We start from the raw sequence: 27422 nt of genomic DNA on the forward strand, positions 1-27422 counted from the left end.
CTCCCACACATACAACTCACACACACACTGTCGCACTCTCCTTCCACACAGACGCACTCTCGCACTCCCCTTCCACACACACGCACACTTGCACTCCCCTCCCCCACACACAGACACACACGCACACACACACACACTCTCACACTACCTAGCCACACACACACTCTTGCAATCCCGTCCCACACACTCAGTCACACTCTCGCTGCCCACTCCCACACACTCAGTCACACTCTCGCTGCCCATTTGCACACACTGTCACTCTTTCACAATTGCCAGCGCTCCCATGCACGCACTCTCGCACTCCCCCCCCAGACACATACACACACACTCTCGCACACCCCTCCCACACACACACGCACACTCGCCCTCTCCTCCCACACACACTCACTCTTGCACTCCCCTTCCAAACACACACACTCACTCTTGCACTCCCTCCCACACACAAACTTACTCTTGCACTCACCTCACACACTCACACACACTCTCGCACTCTCCTCCCACACACATCCCCTCCCACACATACAACTCACACACACACTGTCGCACTCTCCTTCCACACAGACGCACTCTCGCACTCCCCTTCCACACACACGCACACTTGCACTCCCCTCCCACACACACATGCACTCTCGCACTCCCCTCCCACACACACATACTCTCGCAGTCCCCACCCACACAAACGCACTCTCGTACTCCCCTCCCACACACACGCACACTCGCATTCCCCTCCCACGCACTCCCACACTCCCCGCCCACACCGCACTCTCGCACTCCCCTCCCACGCACACGCACTCTCGCACTCCCCGCCCATGCACACATGCACTCTCGCACTCCCCGCCCATGCACATATACTCACTCTCGCTCTCCCCTCCCACACACACATACTCTTGCACTACCCTCCCACGCACACACACACAAACACACACACTCTCTCGCACTCCCCTCCCCCCACACATGCACACTGTCACAATCCCCATCCACACACACACACACACTTTCATACTCCCCTCCCACACAAAATACACTGTCGCACTCCCCTCCCACACATACACTCGCTGCCCACTCGCACACACTGTCACCCTCTCGCTGCCCACTCCCACACACACACACACACTCTCGCAATCCCCTCCCAAACACACACACATGCTCTCGCACTCCCCTCCCACCCACACACAGTCACATTCCTGCAGTACCTCCCGACACTCACTGACACTCCAGCTGCCCACTCCCACACACTCAGTCCTACTGTCGCACTCGTTCCCACACACAGACACACTCTCGCACACCCCTCACACACAAATGCACGCACTCCTGCACTACCCCGCCGACACTCAGTCACACTCTCGCTGCCCACTCCCATACACTCTCGCTGCCCATTTCCACACACTGTCACACTCTCGCTGCCCATTCCCACACACTGTTACACTCTCGCTGCCCACTCTCACACACTGTCACACTCTCACAATTGCCAGCACTCCGACACACGGACTCTTGCACTCCCTTCCCACACACACACACATATTCTCGCAATCCCCTCCCACACACACACACACTCTTGCACTCTCCTCCCACACACAGTCACAGTTCTCCACTACCCCCGACACTCAGTCACACTCTCGCTGCCCACTCCCACACGCTCAGTCACACTCCCGCTGCCACTCCCACACACTCGGTCACACTCTCGATGCCCCAACCCACACACTCAGTCACACTCTAGCTGCCCACTCACACACACTCAGTCACACTCTCGCTGCCCACTCCCACACACTCAATCACACTCTCACTGCCCACTCCCACACACTCAGTCACACCCTCATTGCCCACTCCCACACACTGTCACTCTCTCGCAATTGCCAGCACTCCCACACACACACTCTCGCACTCCCCTCCCACATACACACACATACTCTCGCACTCCCCTCCCACACACACTCTCACTCTCGCACTCCCCTTCCACACACATTCACACTTGCACTCACCTCACACAAACACACGCACACACGCACTCTTGCACTCCCCCACATGCACACACACAGGCACTCTCACACTCCCCTCCCACACACATGCACTCTCGCACTCCTCTCCCACACACACGCCCTCTCGCACTCCCCGCCCATGCACACATGCACTCTCGCACACCCCGCCCATGCACACACACTCACTCTCACTCTCCCGTCCCACACACACATACTTTTGCACTACCCTCCCACAAATGCACACGCACAAACACACACACTCTCTCACACTCCCCTCCCATACACACTCTCGCACTCCAGTCCCATGCGCACACACACGATCGTACTCCCCTCCCACATGCGGTGCGCACACACACTCTTGCAGTCCCCTCCCACACACTCTCGTCTTCTCACACTCCCCTCCCCCACACACAGTCACAGTCCTGCAGTAACTCCCGACACTCACTCACACTCTAGCTGCCCACTCCCACACACTCAGTCATAGTGTCGTACTCGCTCCCACACACACACACTCTCGCACTCCCTTCACACACACACATACACACACACACACAGAGTCACACTCCCCACCCACACACACGCCCACACTGTAGCACTCCCCTCCCACACATGCACACACACACTCCTGCACTACCCCCCGACACTCAGTCACACTCTCACTGCCCACCCCCATACACTCTCGCTGCCCACTGCCACACACTGTCACACTCTCGATGCCCACTCCAACACACTGTCACACTCTCGCTGCCCACTCTCACACACTGTCACACTCTCGCAATTGCCAGCACTACCACACACGCACTCTCGCACTCCCCTCCCACACACACACACACACACACACACACACATTCTCGCACTCCCCTCCCACACACACACACACTCTCGCACTCTCCTCCCACACACAGTCACCGTTCTGCACTACCCCCGACACTCTGTCACTGGCCACTGGCCACTCCCACACGCTCCGTCCCAGTCTCGCAGCCTCTCCCACACACTCAGTCACAATCTCGCTGCCCACTCCCACACACTTGGTCACACCCTCGCTGCCCACTCCCACATACTCATCACACTCTCGCTGCCCACTTCCACACACTCAGTCACACTCTCGCTGCCCACTCCCACACACTCAGTCACACTCTCGCTGCCCACTCCCACACACTCAGCCACACTCTCGCTGCCCACTCCCACACACTGTCACTCTCTCGCAATTGCCAGCACTCCCACACACACGGTCTCGCACTCCCCTCCCACACCGACATACACACACAGAGACACACACACACACACACACACACACTCTAGCACTACCCGCCCACACACACACACTCTTGCAATCCCCTCCCACACACTCAGTCACACTCTCACTGCCCACTCGCACACTCAGTCACACTCTCACTGCCCACTCGCACGTACTGTCACTCTATTGCAATTGCCAGCGCTCCCACACACGCACTCTCACACTCCCCTCCCACAGACACACACACATACACACACACTCACTCTTGCACTCCCCCCATCACACACACACTTACTCTTGCACTCACCTCACACACACACGCACTCTTGCACTCCCCTCCCACACACATCCCCTCCCACACACGCACACACATACACACACGCACTGTCGCACTCTCCTCCCACACAAACACACACACACTCTCTCTCACTCCCCTCCTACACACAGACGCACTCTTGCACTCCCCTCCCACGCACACACACAAACACACACACTCTCTCGCACTTCCCTCCCACACACACATGCACACTTTCACACTCCCCACCCACACACACACTATCGCACTCCCCGCCCACAAACACATGCACTCTTGCTCTCCCCTCCCACACACACTCTCGCACTCCAGTCCCACATGCACACACACACGCTTGTACTCCCCTCCCACACGTGTGCGCACACACACTCTCTCGGTCCCCTCTCACATACTCTCGTACTCCCCTCCCTCACACACAGTTACATTCCTGCAATACCTCCCGACACTCACTCACACTCTAGCTGCCTACACCCACACACCCAGTCATGCTGTCACACTCGTTCCCACACACACACACTCTCACACTCCCCTCCCACACACACACACACACACACACACACACAGACACACAGTTGCACTGCCCTCCCACACCCACACACACGCACTGTCGCACTCCCCTCCCACACATCCACAGTCCCTCTCCCCTCCCACACACGCACACACACACTCCTGTACTACCCCCCCGACACTCAGTCACACTCTCGCTGCCCACTCCCACATACTCATCACACTCTCGCTGCCCACTCCCACACGCTCAGTCACACTCTCGCTGCCCACTCCCACATGCTCAGTCACACTCTCGCTGCCCACTCCCACATGCTCAGTCACACTCTTGCTGCACACTCCCACACACTCAGTCACACTCTCGCTGCACACTCCCACACACTCAGTCACACTCTCGCTGCACACTCCCACAGGCTCAGTCACACTCTCGCTGCCCACTCCCACACGCTCAGTCACACTCTCGCTGCACACTCCCACACGCTCAGTCACGCTCTTGCTGCACACTCCCACACGCTCAGTCACACTCTCGCTGCACACTCCCACAGGCTCAGTCACACTCTCGCTGCACACTCCCACACGCTCAGTCACACTCTCACTGCCCACTCCCACACACTCAGTCACACTCTCGCTGCCCACTCCCACACTCTCAGTCACACTCTTGCTGCCCACTCCCACAAACTCAGTCACACTCTCGCTGCCCACTCACACACTGTCACTCTCTTGCAATTGACAGCACTCCCACACACACTCTCTTGCATTCCCCTCCCACACACACGCACTCTCGCACTCCTCCCACACACACACACTCTCGCACTCCTCTCCCACACACACACACACTTTCACACTCCCCTCCCCCACACACAGACACACACGCACACACACACACACTCTCACACTACCTAACCACACACACACTCTTGCAATCCCGTCCCACACACTCAGTCACACTCTCGCTGCCCACTCCCACACACTCAGTCACACTCTCGCTGCCCATTTGCACACACTGTCACTCTTTCACAATTGCCAGCGCTCCCATGCACGCACTCTCGCACTCCCCCCCCAGACACATACACACACACTCTCGCACACCCCTCCCACACACACACGCACACTCGCCCTCTCCTCCCACACACACTCACTCTTGCACTCCCCTTCCACACACACACACTCACTCTTGCACTCCCTCCCACACACAAACTTACTCTCGCACTCACCTCACACAAACACGTGGACACACACACTCTCGCACTCCCCTCCCACACTCACACACACTCTCGCACTCTCCTCCCACACACATCCCCTCCCACACATACAACTCACACACACACTGTCGCACTCTCCTTCCACACAGACGCACTCTCGCACTCCCCTTCCACACACACGCACACTTGCACTCCCCTCCCCCACACACAGACACACACGCACACACACACACACTCTCACACTACCTAACCACACACACACTCTTGCAATCCCGTCCCACACACTCAGTCACACTCTCGCTGCCCACTCCCACACACTCAGTCACACTCTCGCTGCCCATTTGCACACACTGTCACTCTTTCACAATTGCCAGCGCTCCCATGCACGCACTCTCGCACTCCCCCCCCAGACACATACACACACACTCTCGCACACCCCTCCCACACACACACGCACACTCGCCCTCTCCTCCCACACACACTCACTCTTGCACTCCCCTTCCACACACACACACTCACTCTTGCACTCCCTCCCACACACAAACTTACTCTTGCACTCACCTCACACACTCATACACACTCTCGCACTCTCCTCCCACACACATCCCCTCCCACACATACAACTCACACACACACTGTCGCACTCTCCTTCCACACAGACGCACTCTCGCACTCCCCTTCCACACACACGCACACTTGCACTCCCCTCCCACACACACATGCACTCTCGCACTCCCCTCCCACACACATACTCTCGCAGTCCCCACCCACACAAACGCACTCTCGTACTCCCCTCCCACACACACGCACACTCGCATTCCCCTCCCACGCACTCCCACACTCCCCGCCCACACCGCACTCTCGCACTCCCCTCCCACGCACACGCACTCTCGCACTCCCCGCCCATGCACACATGCACTCTCGCACTCCCCGCCCATGCACATATACTCACTCTCGCTCTCCCCTCCCACACACACATACTCTTGCACTACCCTCCCACGCACACACACACAAACACACACACTCTCTCGCACTCCCCTCCCCCCACACATGCACACTGTCACAATCCCCATCCACACACACACACACACTTTCATACTCCCCTCCCACACAAAATACACTGTCGCACTCCCCTCCCACACATACACTCGCTGCCCACTCGCACACTCAGTCACACTCTCGCTGCCCACTCCCACACACTGTCACCCTCTCGCTGCCCACTCCCACACACACACACACACTCTCGCAATCCCCTCCCAAACACACACACATGCTCTCGCACTCCCCTCCCACCCACACACAGTCACATTCCTGCAGTACCTCCCGACACTCACTGACACTCCAGCTGCCCACTCCCACACACTCAGTCCTACTGTCGCACTCGTTCCCACACACAGACACACTCTCGCACACCCCTCACACACAAATGCACGCACTCCTGCACTACCCCGCCGACACTCAGTCACACTCTCGCTGCCCACTCCCATACACTCTCGCTGCCCATTTCCACACACTGTCACACTCTCGCTGCCCATTCCCACACACTGTTACACTCTCGCTGCCCACTCTCACACACTGTCACACTCTCACAATTGCCAGCACTCCGACACACGGACTCTTGCACTCCCTTCCCACACACACACACATATTCTCGCAATCCCCTCCCACACACACACACACTCTTGCACTCTCCTCCCACACACAGTCACAGTTCTCCACTACCCCCGACACTCAGTCACACTCTCGCTGCCCACTCCCACACGCTCAGTCACACTCCCGCTGCCACTCCCACACACTCGGTCACACTCTCGATGCCCCAACCCACACACTCAGTCACACTCTAGCTGCCCACTCACACACACTCAGTCACACTCTCACTGCCCACTCCCACACACTCAATCACACTCTCACTGCCCACTCCCACACACTCAGTCACACCCTCATTGCCCACTCCCACACACTGTCACTCTCTCGCAATTGCCAGCACTCCCACACACACACTCTCGCACTCCCCTCCCACATACACACACATACTCTCGCACTCCCCTCCCACACACACTCACACTCTCGCACTCCCCTTCCACACACATTCACACTTGCACTCACCTCACACAAACACACGCACACACGCACTCTTGCACTCCCCCACATGCACACACACAGGCACTCTCACACTCCCCTCCCACACACATGCACTCTCGCACTCCTCTCCCACACACACGCCCTCTCGCACTCCCCGCCCATGCACACATGCACTCTCGCACACCCCGCCCATGCACACACACTCACTCTCACTCTCCCGTCCCACACACACATACTTTTGCACTACCCTCCCACAAATGCACACGCACAAACACACACACTCTCTCACACTCCCCTCCCATACACACTCTCGCACTCCAGTCCCATGCGCACACACACGATCGTACTCCCCTCCCACATGCGGTGCGCACACACACTCTTGCAGTCCCCTCCCACACACTCTCGTCTTCTCACACTCCCCTCCCCCACACACAGTCACATTCCTGCAGTAACTCCCGACACTCACTCACACTCTAGCTGCCCACTCCCACACACTCAGTCATAGTGTCGTACTCGTTCCCACACACACACACTCTCGCACTCCCTTCACACACACACATACACACACACACACAGAGTCACACTCCCCTCCCACACACACGCCCACACTGTAGCACTCCCCTCCCACACATGCACACACACACTCCTGCACTACCCCCCGACACTCAGTCACACTCTCACTGCCCACCCCCATACACTCTCGCTGCCCACTGCCACACACTGTCACACTCTCGATGCCCACTCCAACACACTGTCACACTCTCGCTGCCCACTCTCACACACTGTCACACTCTCGCAATTGCCAGCACTACCACACACGCACTCTCGCACTCCCCTCCCACACACACACACACACACACACACACACACATTCTCGCACTCCCCTCCCACACACACACACACACTCTCGCACTCTCCTCCCACACACAGTCACCGTTCTGCACTACCCCCGACACTCTGTCACTGGCCACTGGCCACTCCCACACGCTCCGTCCCAGTCTCGCAGCCTCTCCCACACACTCAGTCACAATCTCGCTGCCCACTCCCACACACTTGGTCACACCCTCGCTGCCCACTCCCACATACTCATCACACTCTCGCTGCCCACTTCCACACACTCAGTCACACTCTCGCTGCCCACTCCCACACACTCAGTCACACTCTCGCTGCCCACTCCCACACACTCAGTCACACTCTCGCTGCCCACTCCCACACACTCAGCCACACTCTCGCTGCCCACTCCCACACACTGTCACTCTCTCGCAATTGCCAGCACTCCCACACACACGGTCTCGCACTCCCCTCCCACACCGACATACACACACAGAGACACACACACACACACACACACACTCTAGCACTACCCGCCCACACACACACACTCTTGCAATCCCCTCCCACACACTCAGTCACACTCTCACTGCCCACTCGCACACTCAGTCACACTCTCACTGCCCACTCGCACGTACTGTCACTCTATTGCAATTGCCAGCGCTCCCACACACGCACTCTCACACTCCCCTCCCACAGACACACACACATACACACACACTCACTCTTGCACTCCCCCCATCACACACACACTTACTCTTGCACTCACCTCACACACACACGCACTCTTGCACTCCCCTCCCACACACATCCCCTCCCACACACGCACACACATACACACACGCACTGTCGCACTCTCCTCCCACACAAACACACACACACTCTCTCTCACTCCCCTCCTACACACAGACGCACTCTTGCACTCCCCTCCCACGCACACACACAAACACACACACTCTCTCGCACTTCCCTCCCACACACACATGCACACTTTCACACTCCCCACCCACACACACACTATCGCACTCCCCGCCCACAAACACATGCACTCTTGCTCTCCCCTCCCACACACACTCTCGCACTCCAGTCCCACATGCACACACACACGCTTGTACTCCCCTCCCACACGTGTGCGCACACACACTCTCTCGGTCCCCTCTCACACACTCTCGTACTCCCCTCCCTCACACACAGTTACATTCCTGCAATACCTCCCGACACTCACTCACACTGTAGCTGCCTACACCCACACACCCAGTCATGCTGTCACACTCGTTCCCACACACACACACTCTCACACTCCCCTCCCACACACACACACACACACACACACACACACACACACAGTTGCACTGCCCTCCCACACCCACACACACGCACTGTCGCACTCCCCTCCCACACATCCACAGTCCCTCTCCCCTCCCACACACGCACACACACACTCCTGTACTACCCCCCCGACACTCAGTCACACTCTCGCTGCCCACTCCCACATACTCATCACACTCTCGCTGCCCACTCCCACACGCTCAGTCACACTCTCGCTGCCCACTCCCACATGCTCAGTCACACTCTCGCTGCCCACTCCCACACGCTCAGTCACACTCTCGCTGCCCACTCCCACACGCTCAGTCACAGTCTTGCTGCACACTCCCACATGCTCAGTCACACTCTTGCTGCACACTCCCACACACTCAGTCACACTCTCGCTGCACACTCCCACATGCTCAGTCACACTCTTGCTGCACACTCCCACACACTCAGTCACACTCTCGCTGCACACTCCCACACACTCAGTCACACTCTCGCTGCACACTCCCACAGGCTCAGTCACACTCTCGCTGCCCACTCCCACACGCTCAGTCACACTCTCGCTGCACACTCCCACACGCTCAGTCACGCTCTTGCTGCACACTCCCACACGCTCAGTCACACTCTCGCTGCACACTCCCACAGGCTCAGTCACACTCTCGCTGCACACTCCCACACGCTCAGTCACACTCTCACTGCACACTCCCACACGCTCAGTCACATTCTCCTTGCACACTCCCACACATTCAGTCACACTCTTGCTGCACACTCCCACACGCTCAGTCACACTCTCCCTGCACACTCCCACACACTCAGTCACACTCTCCCTGCACACTCCCACACGCTCAGTCACACTCTCCCTGCACACTCCCACAGGCTCAGTCACACTCTCGCTGCCCACTCCCACACGCTCAGTCACATTCTTGCTGCACACTCCCACACGCTCAGTCACATTCTTGCTGCACACTCCCACATGCTCAGTCACACTCTCACTGCACACTCCCACATGCTCAGTCACACTCTCGCTGCACACTCCCACATACTCGTCACACTCTCACTATTTCCCCCTCTCATTATCTCCCTCCCCACCCTCTCATTATCTCCCCCCCACCCACCCTCTCATTATCTCCCCCCCCCACCCTCTCATTATCCTCCCCCTCTCATTATCCCCCCCAATTATTTACCCCCCAACTATTTACCCCACCACCAATTATTTACCCCACCACCAATTATTTATCCCCAAACTGACCGACAATCTCTCATTCCCACTCTCCTATTAAAAGACATCCGCCCCCGCACCCCCCCGCCCCGCCCCCCCCAACCCGTGGCTCAACATACCTTTGCTTTCCTGGCGCGGAATCCCCCAGCAAGGCAGGTGTTGGCTCTTCCTCCAATCAGAGATTCTCTCTCCCTTACTAGTGAGCCAATCAACAGCTCCGTACAGAACCCTCCACCGGACGGTCCCATCCGGCCTGCGTTGGAGAAGATACTGTAAAGGATGATTCTAAGTTTTTAGATGTTTTTGTGTTAATTGCTTTCTTCTCTTTAACCAAAGGCTTATACACAGAGTGTTACAGAAAACACGCCAAGCGCGCACAGAAGTTGCTGATTAGAGTATCCACCACTTGGGGGAACACAACATGCTTGCGCCTGGCATTAGAAGCTGAGAGCCAGAAGTTCATGGCACTAGGCGGTGTTCAGGTAAGACTTCAGTCTTATTTGCAAGTTGGACACTTGGTGGGACTATGGGAAAAGTACATGGAGTGGGACTAATTGAGTAACTCTCTCTTCAATATAATCTGCCAAATGACTTCCTTACATGTTATAAGAATGTTCAAGTTCCAGCCAACATAATCTCATGAAAACCTCTGCTATCCTAAAGCAGCACGATTGCAAATTGTATGATAATAGTCCTGTGAAATGCCTTTAGACATTTTGCTAGGACAGAAGCCTGAAAAACTTGCATTTACAAAGCATTTTACAACCACTAGACAACTCAAGGCACTTTACAAAATAATTTTGATGTGCAGTCACTGTTGCGATGTAGGAAACACAGCAGCAAGCTCCCAGAAAGAGCAATGTGATAATGACCAGTGATGTTAATTAGGGATTAATTTTGGCCAGTACAGTGGAGATCAGCTCCCTTGTTCTTCTTCAGAATAGTGCCATGGAATGTTTTACATCGACCAGTGAAGGGCAGATGGAGCATAATATTTCATCCAAAGGACAGCATATCAAACAATGCAGCACTCCCTTAGTGCTTCACTGGATTGTCAGCCTTGATTTTTGTGTTCAAACTACAAAGTGAGTCTTCAGCCCAAAGACTTTTGACTCAGACTGCAAGTTGCTAACAACTGAGCCACAGCTGACAGCATTGGGGCAGGAGTAAGCTATTTAACCCATCGAGACTTTTCTGCCATTTACTGAGATCATGGCTGATTTGTGATGTAACTCCATATCTCAGTTTTAAAATTAATAATGAACCTAGAATCAATTGCTGTTTTCTACCACCCTTTGTATGTAGAAGTGTTTACTAATTGCACTCCTGAAAAGCCTGGTTCTAATTTTTAGACTATACCCCTAGTGTTAGACTTTCAAAACAACAGATATGGTTTCTCTCTATTGAACCATATATGTTGCCCTTTAAAACTTTGATCAAATTGCCCCTTCGCCTTCTAAATTCCACAGTTTGTGCAATCTCCATATTTTAAACCAAGGAGTCCATGTATCATTCTGGTAAATCTACACTGTACTCCCTCCCAGGCCAAAATATCCTTCCTAAAGTGTGCTATCCAGAACAGCTCTCAATATTCCAGATGTAGTTTAACAGAACTACATATAGCTGAAGCATGACTTCTACACACTTATATTCTTGTCTCCTCGATTAAAAAGCCAGCATTCCATTAGCCTTTTGGATGATTTTCTGTATGTGTTCATAACGTTTTAATGATTTGTACACATAGATCCTCAAGTCTTTTGGGATGGCCACTCTCCATGGCTTGTTAATCAATTGAAAAATTATCTCTTTACTCTAAAATTCTAACCTCTTTCAGTCCAAACTGAATAACCCTGCATTTGCCTACATTTTATTCACTTAATCTATCAATATTGCTTGTATAATAATCCTAATGTTACACTTCAACCAGGCTGCTTTACAATGTTGCCTAAGTGTGTTGTTGATAAATAATCTATCCTATCATCTGAATCATTAATGAATATGTGAAACCCAACACAGATCCTTACTAATCATAAGTTGAAGGACAGGACCTCCAGGGTTACGATCTCAGGAGTGCTACCCGTGCCACGTGCTAGTGAGGCTAGAAATAGGAGGATAATGCAGCTAAATACGTAGCTAAGGAGATAGAGCAGGAGGGAGGGCTTCTTGTTTCTTGACAATTGGGCTCTGTTCCAGAGAAGGGAGGACCTGTTCCGACGGGATGGTTTGCACCTGAAATGGAGGGGGATTAACATCCTTGCGGGTAGGTTTGCTAGTGTTGCTCCAGGGTGTTTAAACTAGATTTGCAGGGGGAGGGGAACCAGAGTGTTAAAGCAGATAGTGAGGTGGAGGAGGATAAAGGTCAAGCGAGGAATGCATGTATAGACAGAAATCAAGGGTCCGTATGTGATAGAAATGTTCTCAGGTACATCTATTTCAATGCAAGGAGTATTGTCGGAAAGGCAGATGAGCTTAGGGCATGGATTGGCATGTGGGATAATGACGTTATTGCTATTAGTGAAACTTGGTTGCAGGTGGGGCAGGACTGGCAGCTCAATGTTCTGGGGTTCCGTTGTTTCAGACGTGATAGAGGGGGAGGGATGAAAGGGGGAGGAGTGGCATTACTAGTCAGGGAAAATATCACAGCTGTGCATAAGCAGGACAGCCCGGAGGGCTCGTCTACAGAGGCCATATGGGTGGAGCTGAGGAGTGGGAAAGGTGTGACCACACTAATAGGGTTGTATTATAGAACACCCAATAGTCAGAGAGAATTGGAGGAGCAAGTCTGTAGAGACATAGCAGACCGATGTAAGAAACAGAAAGTTGTGATAGTAGGAGATTTTAACTTTCCACATATTGACTGGGATTCCCAAACTGTAAAAGGGCTGGATGGCTTGGAGTTTGTCAAATGTGTTCAGGAAAGTTTTCTAAATCAATATATAGAGGTACCAACGAGAGAGGATGCAATACTTGATCTCCTATTAGGGAAGCAGACAGGTCAGGTGACAGAAGTATGTGTAGGCGAACATTTTGGGTCCAGTGACCACAATGTCATTAGTTTTAAGCTAATTATGGATAAGGATAGGTCTGGTCCTCGAGTTGAGATTCTAAATTAGAGAAAGGCCAATTTTGTGGAAATGAGAAAGGATCTAGGAAGAGTGGATTGGCATAAGTTGTTTTCTGGCAAGGATGTGTTCAGTAAGTGGAAGGCATTCAAAGGCGAAATTTTGAGAGTGCAGAGTTTGCACGTTCCTGTCAGGATTAAAGGCAAAGTTAACAGGCATAGGGAACCTTGGTTTTCAAGGGATATTGGCGATCTGGTTAAGAAGAAGAGAGAGGTGTATAGCAGGTATAGGCAATAAGAAGCAAATTCGGTACTTGTAGAGTATAGAAAATGTAAGAAAATACTAAAAAAGGAAATCAGGAAGGCAAAAAGAAGACATGAAGTTACTTTGGAAGATAATGTGATGGCAAACCTAAAGGGTTTCTACAAGTATATTAAGAGTAAAAGGATATTAAGGGACACAATTTGTCCCCCTGAAGATCAGAGTGGTCGTCTATGTGTGGAGCTTCACGAGATGGGGGAGATATTAAACAGTTTTTTTGCATCAGTATTTACTCAGGAAACTGGCATAGTGTATAAGGAAGGAAGGGAAACAAGCTGTAGTTTCATGGAACATATAGAGATTAAAGAGGAGGAGGTGCTTGCTGCCTTACAGCGAATAAAGGTAGATAAATCCCCCGGACCTGACATGATATTCCCTCGGACCTTGAGGGAGACTAGTGTAGAAATTGCAGGGGCCCTGGCAGAAATATTTAAAATGTCCTTAGCCACGGATGAGGTGCCAGAGGAGTGGAGGGTAGCTCATGTTGTTCCGTTGTTTAAAAAAGGCTCCAAAAGTAAACCAGGTAATTAAAGGCCAGTGAGCCTGACGTCAGTAGTGGGTAAATTATTGGAAGGTGTTCTGAGAGATCGAATATATAATTATTTGGATAGCCAAGGGCTGATTAAGGATAGTCAGCATGGCTTTGTGCGTGGTCGTGTTTAACGAACCTTGTAGAGTTTTTCAAGGAGGTTACCAAGAAAGTAGTTAAAGGAAAGGCTGTGGATGTTGTCTACATGGACTTTAGTAAGGCCTTTGACAAGATCCCACATGGGAGGTTAGTTCAGAAGGTTCAGATACTTGGTATCCATGGAGAGGTTGTAAACTGGATTCGAAATTGGCTGTGTGGGAGAAGACAGAGAGTGGTAGTGGATGATTGCTTCTCAGACTGGAGGTCTGTGACTAGTGGTGTGCCTCAGGGATCTGTGCTAGGACCATTGTTTGTTGTCTATATCAATGATTTGGATGATAATGTGGTGAATTGGATCAGCAAGTTTGCTGATGACACTAAGATTGGAGGCATTGTGGACAGCAAGGAAGGCTTTCAAAGCTTGCAGAGAGATCTGGACCAACTGGAAAAATGGGCCAGAAAATGGCAGATGGAATTTAATGCGGAAAAGTGTGAGGTGTTACATTTTGGAAGGTCAAACCAAGGTAGGACATACACAGTAAATGGTAGGGCACTGAGGAAGCGGAGGAACAAAGGGATCTGGGAGTTCAGATACATAGTTCCCTGAAAGTGGCGTCACAGGTAGACAAGGTTGTAAAGAAAGCTTTTGGCAGACTGGCCTTCATAAATCAAAGTATTGAGTATAGGAGTTGGGATGTTATGGTGAGGTTGTATAAGACATTGGTGAGGCCAACTTTGGAGTATTGTGTGCAGTTCTGGTCGCCTAACTACAGGAAGAATATCAGTAAGATTGAGAGAGTGCAGAGAAGATTTACGAGGATGTTGCTGGGTCTTAAGGAGTTGAGTTACAGGGAAAGATTAAACAGGTTAGGACTTTATTCCTTGGAGCGTAGAAGAATGAGGGGAGATATGATAGAAGTTTACAAAATTATGAGGGGTAGAGTAAATGCAAGTAGGCTCTTTCCACTTCGATTAGGAGAAATAAACAGGAGAGGACATGGCTATAGGTGAAAGGGGAAAGGTTTAGGGGGAACATTAAGGGGAATTTCTTCACTCAGACAGTGGTGAGAGTGTGGAACGAGCTACCATCTGATGTGGTAAATGTGGGCTCACTCTTAAGTTTTAAGAATAAATTAGATAGATACATGGATGGGAAAGGTCTGGAGGGTTATGGACTAGGTGCAGGTCAATGGGACTAGCAGAATAATATTTCGGCACAGACTAGAAGGGCCGAATGGCCTATTTTTCAGTGCTGTAGTGTTCTATGGTTCTATATTCAGCCAATTAGTGTATCTGCCCATGATCCCTATTCTCCGTCTGCTGCCTCTCAACCAAATTCCTAACCAGGTCAATAATTTGCCTTCAATTCTGTGAACATCAACAGAGTCTCTTACCTGATACCTTCTGGAAGTCTACATAAATAACATCCATGGACCACCCCCACGTCCACTTTGCACCTCTTCAAAAAAATTCAGATTCATCAGGCATGACCTATTCTTTACAAAGAATGCTGGCTCTCGCAGATCACCCTATCCTTAGTTATAGACGTTAGTAAATTTCCCAATAACGGATATTAGGTGAACTGGTTTATAATTCCCTGATTTCCCCCTCATGTTTCTTAGACAATGGAGTGACATGAGTAATTTTCCAATCTAAAGGAATGGTTCCTGAATCAAGAGAGTTATGCTAAAGGCACTATATAAATGCAAGTTGTAGTTCTTTTCTTTCTTCTTCTCCCACTTTTTTGCTTTCTTTATTCTTCAGCAAATGTTGATGGGGCCCCCTAGTTGCTGCCTGGTGGTTGCTGGGTGTGATGTTGACTCTTGTTGGTACAGCTTGAGTGAACTGGCCTCTACCCACTCAGCTGTTGCAGGAAAGCATTTGAGATGATATTTCAGGCCATTGTTTTTTTCAGAGAACTCTTGGACCCTGCCTGTTCACCTCTGACACATGTGATTTTCTCGTCCTTTTCTTGCAGGCATTGCTGACCAAGATCTGGTGGGGTGAGCTCTCTGTTGACACAAACACATGGCAGGTGCTGCTCTGCTTGCTTCTCTGGCCCATCATTTATTCAAACCTCATTACTTTCAGGTAGGAACCCAATCACTATACCCATCATCAGTCTCTGCCAAAGCCAACCTCCAACCTCCATGTGAGCCTTTGTGCTAACAGAGCCCCTGAGATCAGAAATTTGGTTCATTGAGGGGGCAGGAATGGGAGACAGAACCTGTATCTCTGGGTTGATGCTGCTCCCTGAAATTATCACAAAGGAAAGAAATCATAAAACAAAACCAGAATTACCTGGAAAAACTCAGCAGGTCTGGCAGCATTGGCGGAGAAGAAAAGAGTTAATGTTTCGAGTCCTCATGACCCTTCCACAAAACTGAATGAACCTTAGGAAAGGGGTGAAATATAAGCTAGTTTAAGGTGGTGGTGGGGGGGGGGGGAGAGAAGTGGTGGGGGGTGGTGTGGTTGTAGGGACAAACAAGCAGTAATAAGAGCAGATAATCAAAAGATGTCACAGACAAAAGAACAAAAGAACACAGAGGCGTTGATGGTGGTGATATTATCTGAACAAATATGCTAATTTAGAATGGATGGTAGGGCACTCAAGGTACAGCTCTAGTGGGGGTGGGGTGGAAAGGCTAGCAGGGCATAAAAGATTTTAAAATAATGGAAATAGGTGGGAAAAGAAAAATCTATACAAATTATTGGAAAACATAAAAGGAAGGGGGAAGAAACAGAAAAGGGGTGGGGATGGAGGAGGGAGATCTAAAATTGTTGCATTCAATATTCAGTCCAGAAGGCTGTAAAGTGCTGTTTCTCCAGTTTGCGTTGGGCTTCACTAGAACAATGCAGCAGGCCAAGGACAGACATGTGGGTAAGAGAGCAGGGTGGAGTGTTAAAATGGCAAGCGACAGGGAGGTTTGGGTCATTCTTGCGGACAGACCGCAGGTGTTCTGCAAAGCGGTCGCCCAATTTACGTTTGGTCTCTCCAATGTAGAGGAGACCGCATTGGGAGCAGCGAATGCAGTAGACTAAGTTGGGGGAAATGCAACTGAAATGCTGCTTCACTTGAAAGGATTGTTTGGGCCCTTGGATGGTGAGGAGAAAGGAAATGAAGGGGCAGGTGTTGCATCTTTTGCGTGGGCATGGGGAGGTGCCATGGGTGAGGGATGAGGAGTAGGGGGTGATGGAAGAGTGGACCAGGGTGTCCCGGTGGGAACGATTCCTACGGAATGTCACCGGAGGGGGGTGAAGGGAAGATGTGTTCGGTGGTGGCATCATGCTGGAGTTGGCGGAAATGGCGGAGGATGGTCCTTTGAATGCGGAGGCTGGTGGGGTGATAAGTGAGGACAAGGGGGATCCTATCATGTTTCTGGGAGGGAGGAAAAGGCGTGAGGGCGGATGCGCGGGAGATGGGCTGGACACGGTTGAGGGTCCTGTCAACGACCATGGGTGGAAAACCTCGGTTAAGGAAGAAGGAGGACATGTCAGAGGAACTGTTTTTGAAGGTAGCATCATCAGAACAGATGCGACGGAGGTGAAGGAACTGAGAGAATGGAATGGAGTCCTTACAGGAAGCGGGGTGTGAGGAGCTGTAGTCGAGGTATATGTGGGAGTCGGTAGGCTTGTAATGGATATTGGTGGACAGTCTATCACCAGAGATTGAGACAGAGAGGTCAAGGAAGGGAAGGGAAGTGTCAGAGATGGACCATGTGAAAATGATAGGGAGGTGGAGATTGGAAGCAAAATTAATACATTTTTCCAAGTCCCGACGAGAGCATGAAGCAGCACCAAAGTAATCATCGTTGTACTGGAGAAAGAGTTGTGGAAGGGGGCCGGAGTAGGACTGGAACAAGGAATGTTCCACATACTCCATAAAGAGACAGGCACAGCTGGGGCCCATGCGGATACCCATAGCCACACCTGTTATTTGGAGGAAGTGAGAGGAGTTGAAGGAGAAATTGTTCAGTGTGAGAACAAGTTCAGCCAGACGGAGGAGAGTAGTGGTGGATGGGGATTGTTTGGGCCTCTGTTCGAGGAAGAAGCTAAGGGCCCTCAGACCATCCTGGTGGGGGATGGAGGTGTAGAGGGATTGGACATCTATGGTGAAGAGGAAGCGGTTGCGGCCAAGGAACTGGAAATTGTTGATGTGACGTAAGGTGTCAGAGGAATCACGGATGTAGGTGGGAAGGGACTGGACAAGGGGAGAGAGAAGGGAGTCAAGATAACGAGAAATGAGTTCCGTGGGGCAGGAGCAAGCTGACACGATCGGTCTACTGGGACAGTCCTGTTTGTGGATTTTGGGTAGGAGGTAGAAACGGGCCGTTCGAGGTTGCGCGACTATCAGGTTGGAATCTGTGGGAGGAAGATCTCCAGAGGAGATGAGGTCAGTGACAGTCCTGGAAACAATGGCTTGATGTTCAGTGGTGGGGTCATGGTCCAGGGAGAGGTAGGAGGAAGTGTCTGCAAGTTGACACTCAGCCTCCGCGAGGTAGAGGTCAGTGCGCCAGACAACAACAGCACCACCCTTGTCAGCGGGTTTGATGACAATGTTGGGGTTGGACCTGAGAGAACGGAGTGCAGTAAGTTCAGAGAAAGACAGATTAGAATGGGTGAGAGGAGCAGAGAAATTGAGACGACTAATGTCGTGCCAACAGTTCTCAATGAAAAGATCAAGAGAAGGTAAGAATCCAGAGGGAGGGGTCCAGGTGGAGGGAGAATATTGGAGGTGGGTAAAAGGATCCATTGAATGGGGAGAGGACTCCTGCCCAAAGAAGTGAGCACGGAGACAAAGACAGCGGAAGAAGAGTTCAGCATCGTGCCGAGCCCGAAATCCATTGAGATGAGGGCGTAAGGGTATGAAACTAAGTCCTTTGCTGAGCACTGAACGTTCAGCGTCGGAGAGGGGAAGGTCAGGGGGTATAGTGAATACACGGCCGGGGCTGGGATTAGAAGATGGGGTGGGGACAGAGGGACAGGCAGGGGTGGAGGGTCCTAGATGGGTGTTGGTGTCGATGAGTTGCTGGAGCTTGCATTCCTTAGCACTTGAGAGAAAGAAAAAGTTTCTTGTTGAGGCGTCGGATGAGACGAAGAATAAAATGAAACTGGGGGCACGCGCAGCTTTGAGAAAGGGTGCGACGGTGCTGCTGGGGGGAGAGGTCGAGTGTGTTCATATGGCGGCGCATGGCACTGAGTGTGGATCTCAGAATGTGATGGGAACAGCTGTCCGAGAAACGTTTTATGTCCCGGAGATACCTGTAATCCTGGGTGGGTTCGAAACAAGAGGGATGGAATTTCAGTTGAAATCCACGTGGGGTAAGTCGGAGACGGAGACAGTCACCTAGAAAGGAGATATGGCTGCGAAAGCGGGTTTTAGTAAACAAATCATAGTTGGATGCTAGCGTCTACTGGCTACAGTAACCTAGTGATTATGTTACTGGGCTAGTATTCCGGAAGCCTGGACTAATAACCTGGAAATTCAAATCAATGGCAGTTAGGGAAATTGAATTCACTTAATTAAGTAAATCTGGTCTAAAAAGGTCTATCGGTAATGGCGAGCATAAAATTACTGGATTGTAATAAAATTTCACCTGGCTCAATAATGTCCTTTAGAGAAGGAAACCTGCTGTCCTTTTCCACCTGGCCTATATGTGACACCAGGCCTATAGCGATGTGGTCGTCTCTTAACTACCCACTAAATAGCCTAGTAAACCACTCATTTAAGCACTTAGGAATGGGGAATAAATGCTGGCTTGCCAGTGATGTCCAAATCCCATGAATGAATAAATTCAAATACAGAAACAAAATGTTCTGACTCCACTCAGTATTAGGCCAACAGATCACCCTGCTGCATGAAGTGGGTGTAGAATGGACTACAGTGTGGCTTTCCAATGGCATACAATGTTGGAGGGCTTTCAGACAATAAAATGAACAGCTTAGAAATCTAATTTTGATCATCAGCACTTAATACCAGTGGATGCCACCCACTGACAAAGCAGGCTGTAGATGCTCCAAAACTTGGATGCCTTGGGAACACGCAGAATTATCCAAATTCAGAATGCGGTCTCCTCTACATTGAGATAAAACACAAACTTGGTGACCACTTTGCAGAACACCTTCACTCAGTCCGCAAGCATGACCCCGACCTTCCGGTCACTTGCCATCTGAATTCACCATCTTGCTCTCATGTTCACATTTCTGTCCTCAGCCTGCTACAATGTTCCAGTGAAGCCCAACACAAGCAGGAGGAACAGCACCTCGTCTTCCAATTAGGCACTTTACAGCCTTCTGGACTCAGCACTGAGCTCAACAACTTTAGACCATGAACTTTAGTGCTCCATTTTGAATTTTCCCCCGCAAAATGCCAGTTTATATCTTGTTCTCATGTTTTTGTTTTCAAACAGCACTGACCCTTTTTCTGCTGTTAACACATTCTGCTATTTTGCTTTCAGACAGTTCTGACCTTTATTCTGCTATTAACATCTACTCTGGACGAATGCTTTAGTCTTTATACTATCATTACCACTCCCTTTGTCTTGTGTTCCATGACATCTTTGTCATTTAATCTCCCTGCTCTCTAACCCATCCCTGGCCTTCCATTTTGCACTATCTGCCCCTCTCCTTTGTCAATGGCATAAAAGCCATCGCATTTTTACCTCTTTCCAGTTCCGAAGAAGAGTGATATTATTAACTCAAAATATTAACTCTGTTTATATCTCCACAGATGCTACCAGACTTGCTGAGTTTCTCCTACATTTTCTGTTTTACTCTCTCAATATATCAGACTCCTTTCAAAGTTCTATATACATAAACCCTAGGTCCCTCTGCCCCATGCAGTCTTTAGAAATGCGCCAGAGTCTATATTGTCTCCCCTTATCCATTGTGCCAAAAGGCATCAAGTCACACTTCACTATATTAATTTCCTTTTCCCACTTTTCTGCCCATTCTGCTAACCCATTTATGACCTGTATCATTTATTGTTATCATCCTCCCTGAAATGAGTGGCAAACTTTGAAATTTTACTCTGTACTCTAATATCAAAAAATGCAGTGGTCCTAATACTGACCTTTAGTGAACAGCACAGTCTACCATCCTCCAGTCAGAAAAGCAACCTTTTACCCCTACTCGCTGTTTTCTGTCTTTAAACCAATTTTTTTATATCCAAGTTGATACTCACCCTCCTATTCCATGAGCCTCAATTTTGTAAAGTGGCTGGACTTTTGTTAGATGTTTTGCCAAACACATTCTTAAAATCCATATAGACAACATCTACTGCATTTCCTTCATCAACCTTCTCTGTTACTTCATCAGAAATTTCAATTAGACTTTTACAAATCTGTGCAGGCTCACCTAAATTAATTGACTCAAACATCTCCAAGTGTCTGTTAAGCCTTTCCATGATTACTATTTCCAAAACCTTACTCAACACCTATGTTAAATTTACTGGCCTGTAGTTAACAGGAATGTCCTTGCACCTTTTCTTGAATAAAATTGTCACATCTGCCATTTTTCAATACCTTGGTACTCTCCCCTATCTTGGAAAATTAAGGCAAACCCTTCGGCTGTCTCCACCCTATTTTGCTTAGTGACCTGAGATAAAAGACATTCATGCATCTTATGCACTCTAAGCATAGCCAGCCGTTCCAGTACATTCTGTCTATCAATTTTCACCCTATTCATTAGCTCTATCATCTCCACTTCCACCAATATTTTGTCAACATCCTCTTCCTTAGTAAACTCTTTTTGTCCATAATAGCCCACCTCCCACCTGGCCCTACTACTCTTAATACCCATTAATATGCTGTAGAAACGTTTTGGGTTTCCTTTTATGTTAGCTGCCATTCTATTCTCATATTCTTATCCAATAAAAAAATAAAGAAAAATGTGTGTGTGTCGCTGGCAAGGGCAGCATTTGTTGCCCATCCCTAATTGCCCTTGAACTGAGTGGCTTGCTAAGCCATTTCAGAGGCCAGTTAAGAGTCAACCACATTGCTGTGGATCTGGAGTCACATTAGGCCAGGCCAGACCAGGTGAAGATGGCAGATTTCCTTCCTTTAATGACATTAGTGAACCAGGTGGGTTTTACAATAATCAATGATAGTTGTCATGGTCACAATTACTGAGACTAGCTTTATATTCCAGATTTATTAATTGAATTCAAATTCCACCAGCTGCCATGATCTTTGCTAATCTTATTTTCCTCTTCACTTCTCCTCTTAACTTATTGCATTTGGTCTGATTCTGGCTTGAAGAATTCACCTGACGTGCATCGTATGCCCTATTTATTGCTTCATCACATTCTCTGTTCCCCTCATCATCCAAGGGTTTTGGTTCATTTATCTTTCCCCGTTGTTGGAATGTACCTAGCCTGTAGCTGAAACGTTTCCTAGTTAAATTTAATGAAAATTAAAAGATTAAGCTTAATACAGAGAAGTGTGATGTGATTCATTTTGATAGAAAGAATGGGAGAGACAATATAAAATAAAGGATACAATTCTAAACAGGTGCATGAGCAGATAGACCAGGTTGTCTATGTGCATAACTCATTGAAGGTGGCAGGATGAGCTGAGAGCATGGTTAATAAAGAATACAGTATCCTAGACTTTATTAATAGGGGCATAGAGTACAAGAGCAATGAGGTTATGTTAAACTTGTATAGAACACTGGTTTGACCTCAGCTGGAGCATTGTGTCCAGTTCTGGGTGCCACACTTTAGAATAGGTGTGAAGACATTAGAGAGAGTGCAGAAAAGATTCACAAAAATTGACCCAGGGATGCAGAACTTCAATTATGTAGATGGATTGGAGAGGTTGGGACTATTTTCCTCAGGGAAGAGAAGGCTGAGAGGCAATTTGATGGAGATATTTAAAATCATGAGTAGTCTGGTTAGAGTAGATCGGGAAAAGCTATTCTCATTGGTGGAAGGAAGAGAGCAAGAGGGCGCAGTTCTAAGGTAATTAGCAAAAGAAGCAAAGGAGACTTGAGGAAAAACATGTTTTCACAGTAAGTGGTTAGGATTTGGATTGCACTGCCTGAGCATGTGGTGGAAGTAGATTCAAGTGAGGCATTCAAGTGGGAACTGGATTATTATCTGAAAAGGAAGAAAGTGCAGTGTTACAGGGAGAAGACCGATGATGACACTAGGTATATTGCCCCTTCGGAGAACCGGCACAGAGGTGATGGGCCGAATGGTCTCCTTCTGTGCTGTAATCATTCTGTGTTCTTATCATTAAAGATCACCCATTATTCTGTTACAGTTTTTCCTGTTGAACTTTGGTTTCATTTTACCCCAGCTAAATGCCCTCTCTTCCCATTGAAGTTAATGCTCTTTCAATTTAAGGGGTTCTACTTCCTTGCTCTTTTCCATTATTTATCTAAACTTTATGATACAATGATCACTTTTAACCAAGTGTTCCCCACTGTCACATGGTCCACTTGACCCACCTCATTCCCATGAACAGAGCCAGCAATGCCTCCTTTCCAGAATTACCTGGAAAAACTCAGCAGGTCTGGCAGCATCAGCAGAGAAGAAAAGAGTTGACGTTTCGAGTCCTCATGACCCTTCAACAGAACTGATTTTTCTTTACAATGAGAGGGGTGAAATATAAGCTGGTTTAAGGTGGGGGGTGGGGGTGCGGTGGGTGGGGGGTGGGGGTGAGAGAAGTGGAAGGGGGGTGTTGTTGTAGGGACAAGCAAGCAATGATAGGAGCAGATCATCAAAAGATGTCACAGACAAAAGAACAAAAGAACACAGAGGTGTTGAAGTTGGTGATATTATCTAAACGAATGTGCTAATTAAGAATGGATGGTAGGGCACTCAAGGTATAGCCCTAGTGGGGGTGGGGGGCATAAAAGATTTAAAAATAATGGAAATAGGTGGGAAAAGAAAAATCTATATAAATTATTGGAAAAAAAAACAAAAAACAAAAGGAAGGGGGAAGAAACAGAAAGGGGGTGGGGATGGAGGAGGGAGCTCAAGATCTAAAGTTGTTGAATTCAATATTCACTCCGGAAGGCTGTAAAGTGCTTAGTCAGAAGAAGAGGTGCTGTTCCTCCAGTTTGCGTTGGGCTTCACTGGAACAATGCAGCAGGCCAAGGACAGACATGTGGGCAAGAGAGCAGGGTGGAGTGTTAAAATGGCAAGCGACAGGGAGGTTTGGGTCATTCTTGCGGACAGACCGCAGGTGTTCTGCAAAGCGGTCGCCCAGTTTCCATTTGGTCGCTCCAATGTAGAGGAGACCGCATTGGGAGCAACGAGTATAGTAGACTAAGTTGGAGGAAATGCAAGTGAAATGCTGCTTCACTTGAAAGGAGTGTTTGGGCCCTTGGACGGTGAGGAGAAAGGAAGTGAAGGGGCAGGTGTTGCACCTTTTGCGTGGGCATGGGGAGGTGCCATAGGTGGGGGTTGAGGAGTAGGGGGTGATGGAGGAGTGGACCAGGGTGTCCCAGAGGGAACGATCCCTATGGAATGCCGACAGGGGGGTGAAGGGAAAATGTGTTTGGTGGTGGCATCATGCTGGAGTTGGCGGAAATGGCGGAGGATGATCCTTTGAATGCGGAGGCTGGTGCGGTGATAAGTGAGGACAAGGGGGACCCTATCATGTTTCTGGGAGGGAGGAGAAGGCGTGAGGGCGGATGCACGGGAGATGGGCCGGACATGGTTGAGGGCCCTGTCAACGACCGTGGGTGGAAAACCTCGGTTAAGGAAGAAGGAGGACATGTCAGAGGAACTGTTTTTGAAGGTAGCATCATCGGAACAGATGCGATGGAGGCGAAGGAACTGAGAGAATGGGATGGAGTCTTACAGGAAGCGGGGTGTGAGGAGCTGTAGTCGAGGTAGCTGTGGGAGTCGGTAGGCTTGTAATGGATATTGGTGGACAGTCTATCACCAGAGATTGAGACAGAGAGGTCAAGGAAGGGAAGGGAAGTGTCAGAGATGGACCATGTGAAAATGATGGAGGGGTGGAGATTGGAAGCAAAATTAATACATTTTTCCAAGTCCCGACAAGAGCATGAAGCCGCACCGAAGTAATCATCGATGTACCGGAGAAAGAGTTGTGGAAGGGGGCCGGAGTAGGACTGGAACAAGGAATGTTCCACAAACCCCATAAAGAGACAGGCATAGCTGGGGCCCATGCGGGTACCCATAGACACACCTTTTATTTGGAGGAAGGATACCTTTTATTTGGAGGAAGGATGATCTGCTCCTATCACTGCTTACTTGTCCCTACAACAACACCCCCCCCTCCACTTCTCTCTCCCCCCCCCCCCCCCCCACCTTAAACCAGCTTATATTTCACCCCTCTCATTGTAAAGAAAAATCAGTTCTGTTGAAGGGTCATGAGGACTCGAAACGTCAACTCTTTTCTTCTCCGCCGATGCTGCCAGACCTGCTGAGTTTCTCCAGGTAATTCTGTTTTTGTTTTGGATTTCCAGCATCCGCAGTTTTTTTGTTAATACCTCCTTTCCAGTTGCCTGAGAACATTCTGGTCAAGGAAGTTCTCCTGAACATATTTTGGAAATTCCTCTCCTTCCTTAGTCTACTGTTATACCAATAGATTTTTGGGTAATTAAAATCTCTCAATATCACCACTCCATAATTCTTGCATGTTTTTGTGATTTTCCTGCAAATTTGCTTCTCCGTAACTCACTATTTGCTGGCTGCATACAGAAATCATTTAAATGAGTAGGTAGCACTAGGTTTAGGTGGCTAATCATGCATCACAATCCCTGTGCCTGCTTTTGAGCCTTATTGAATTTTGTGACCAAACACACACACATGGGTGGGGGGACTTTTTCAACAGCGTGCTATTCCTGACATCATAACTGAAGTGGGTGCCAATTCTGGTCTCTTGTTTTTTCCTGTTTCCCATGTGATTACAATCAAAAATTAAAGTGCTGGTGACATGCACAGGAGACACATGCAATCATACAGTGGGGTAGCATTTCAGTGGTGAAACCCATCGTCAGGTGACAATGCAGCAGGTACAGGTGGATTATAAAAGAGCTCCGAGTCAAACAGGGAGGCTCTGCATCACTTTCCAAAACTTTCCTCCCCAACTCCATTGCCATTAAAAAAGACATATTGAGAGCACAAAGATGGCATGGGTGTTTTTTGAAATTAAATCTCACCTGTAAATATTTTACATTACATTGGTTTCACTTTATTCATGTGTGTATCATGATTATTTGTTGAGACTAGCTTACTCAGAGAGCTAAATGGCACACCTCATGATTGGCATGTATTGATGGTTATAGGGGAGTTAGGGACATTTTGTTTATTGTTGAAAAAACAATGCTGTGCTTTTTGTTCACTCTTTATTGAATGTTCATGTTAGTGCCCACTGTTGTTCTCGCCACTCTGTGGGAAATGGCTGAGCTTGCAGGCTCAGCTGGCCCTCCCATCTATGCATTGTCACAGAATCACAGAATTGTAAAGGACATTGTCTGAGATCACTCTCAGTGGGGATAATTGAAATTTTGTGGGTGAACTCAAAGGCCTGTAAGGACTCTGCCAGCCAACACCCTGAGATGGACACACACTTGAGACGTCTTGACACGACTGTTTCGGCCCCTTATTTTCTTGACTAACTGTTCCCACCTTTCCCCCTCCCCAACCCACTCCAGCACCCTAACCAGGACACCAGGCTCTTCCCACTTCACTCCTGCATGCTCCCAACACCACACTCTGTGCCCCCTGGGTCTTTCTGCTACTCCTTGACCCCAACCC

The 27422-nt window shown here is 49.7% G+C and overlaps 1 protein-coding gene across 2 annotated transcripts in view; it reads left to right on the forward strand.

The window, feature by feature from the left end:
• Window positions 1–27422, forward strand: part of trpm2 (transient receptor potential cation channel, subfamily M, member 2) — a 543973-nt gene that overhangs the window by 417102 nt on the left and 99449 nt on the right. For both annotated transcript variants that reach the window (XM_041200804.1, XM_041200805.1), the window contains 2 exons: window positions 11012–11157; window positions 16665–16777. In XM_041200804.1, the coding sequence (XP_041056738.1) occupies window positions 11012–11157; window positions 16665–16777 (259 nt within the window). The remainder of the gene's footprint in view (window positions 1–11011; window positions 11158–16664; window positions 16778–27422) is intronic.

This window comes from Carcharodon carcharias, chromosome 12 (genome assembly GCF_017639515.1).
Source record: "Carcharodon carcharias isolate sCarCar2 chromosome 12, sCarCar2.pri, whole genome shotgun sequence".
NCBI lineage: Eukaryota > Metazoa > Chordata > Chondrichthyes > Lamniformes > Lamnidae > Carcharodon > Carcharodon carcharias.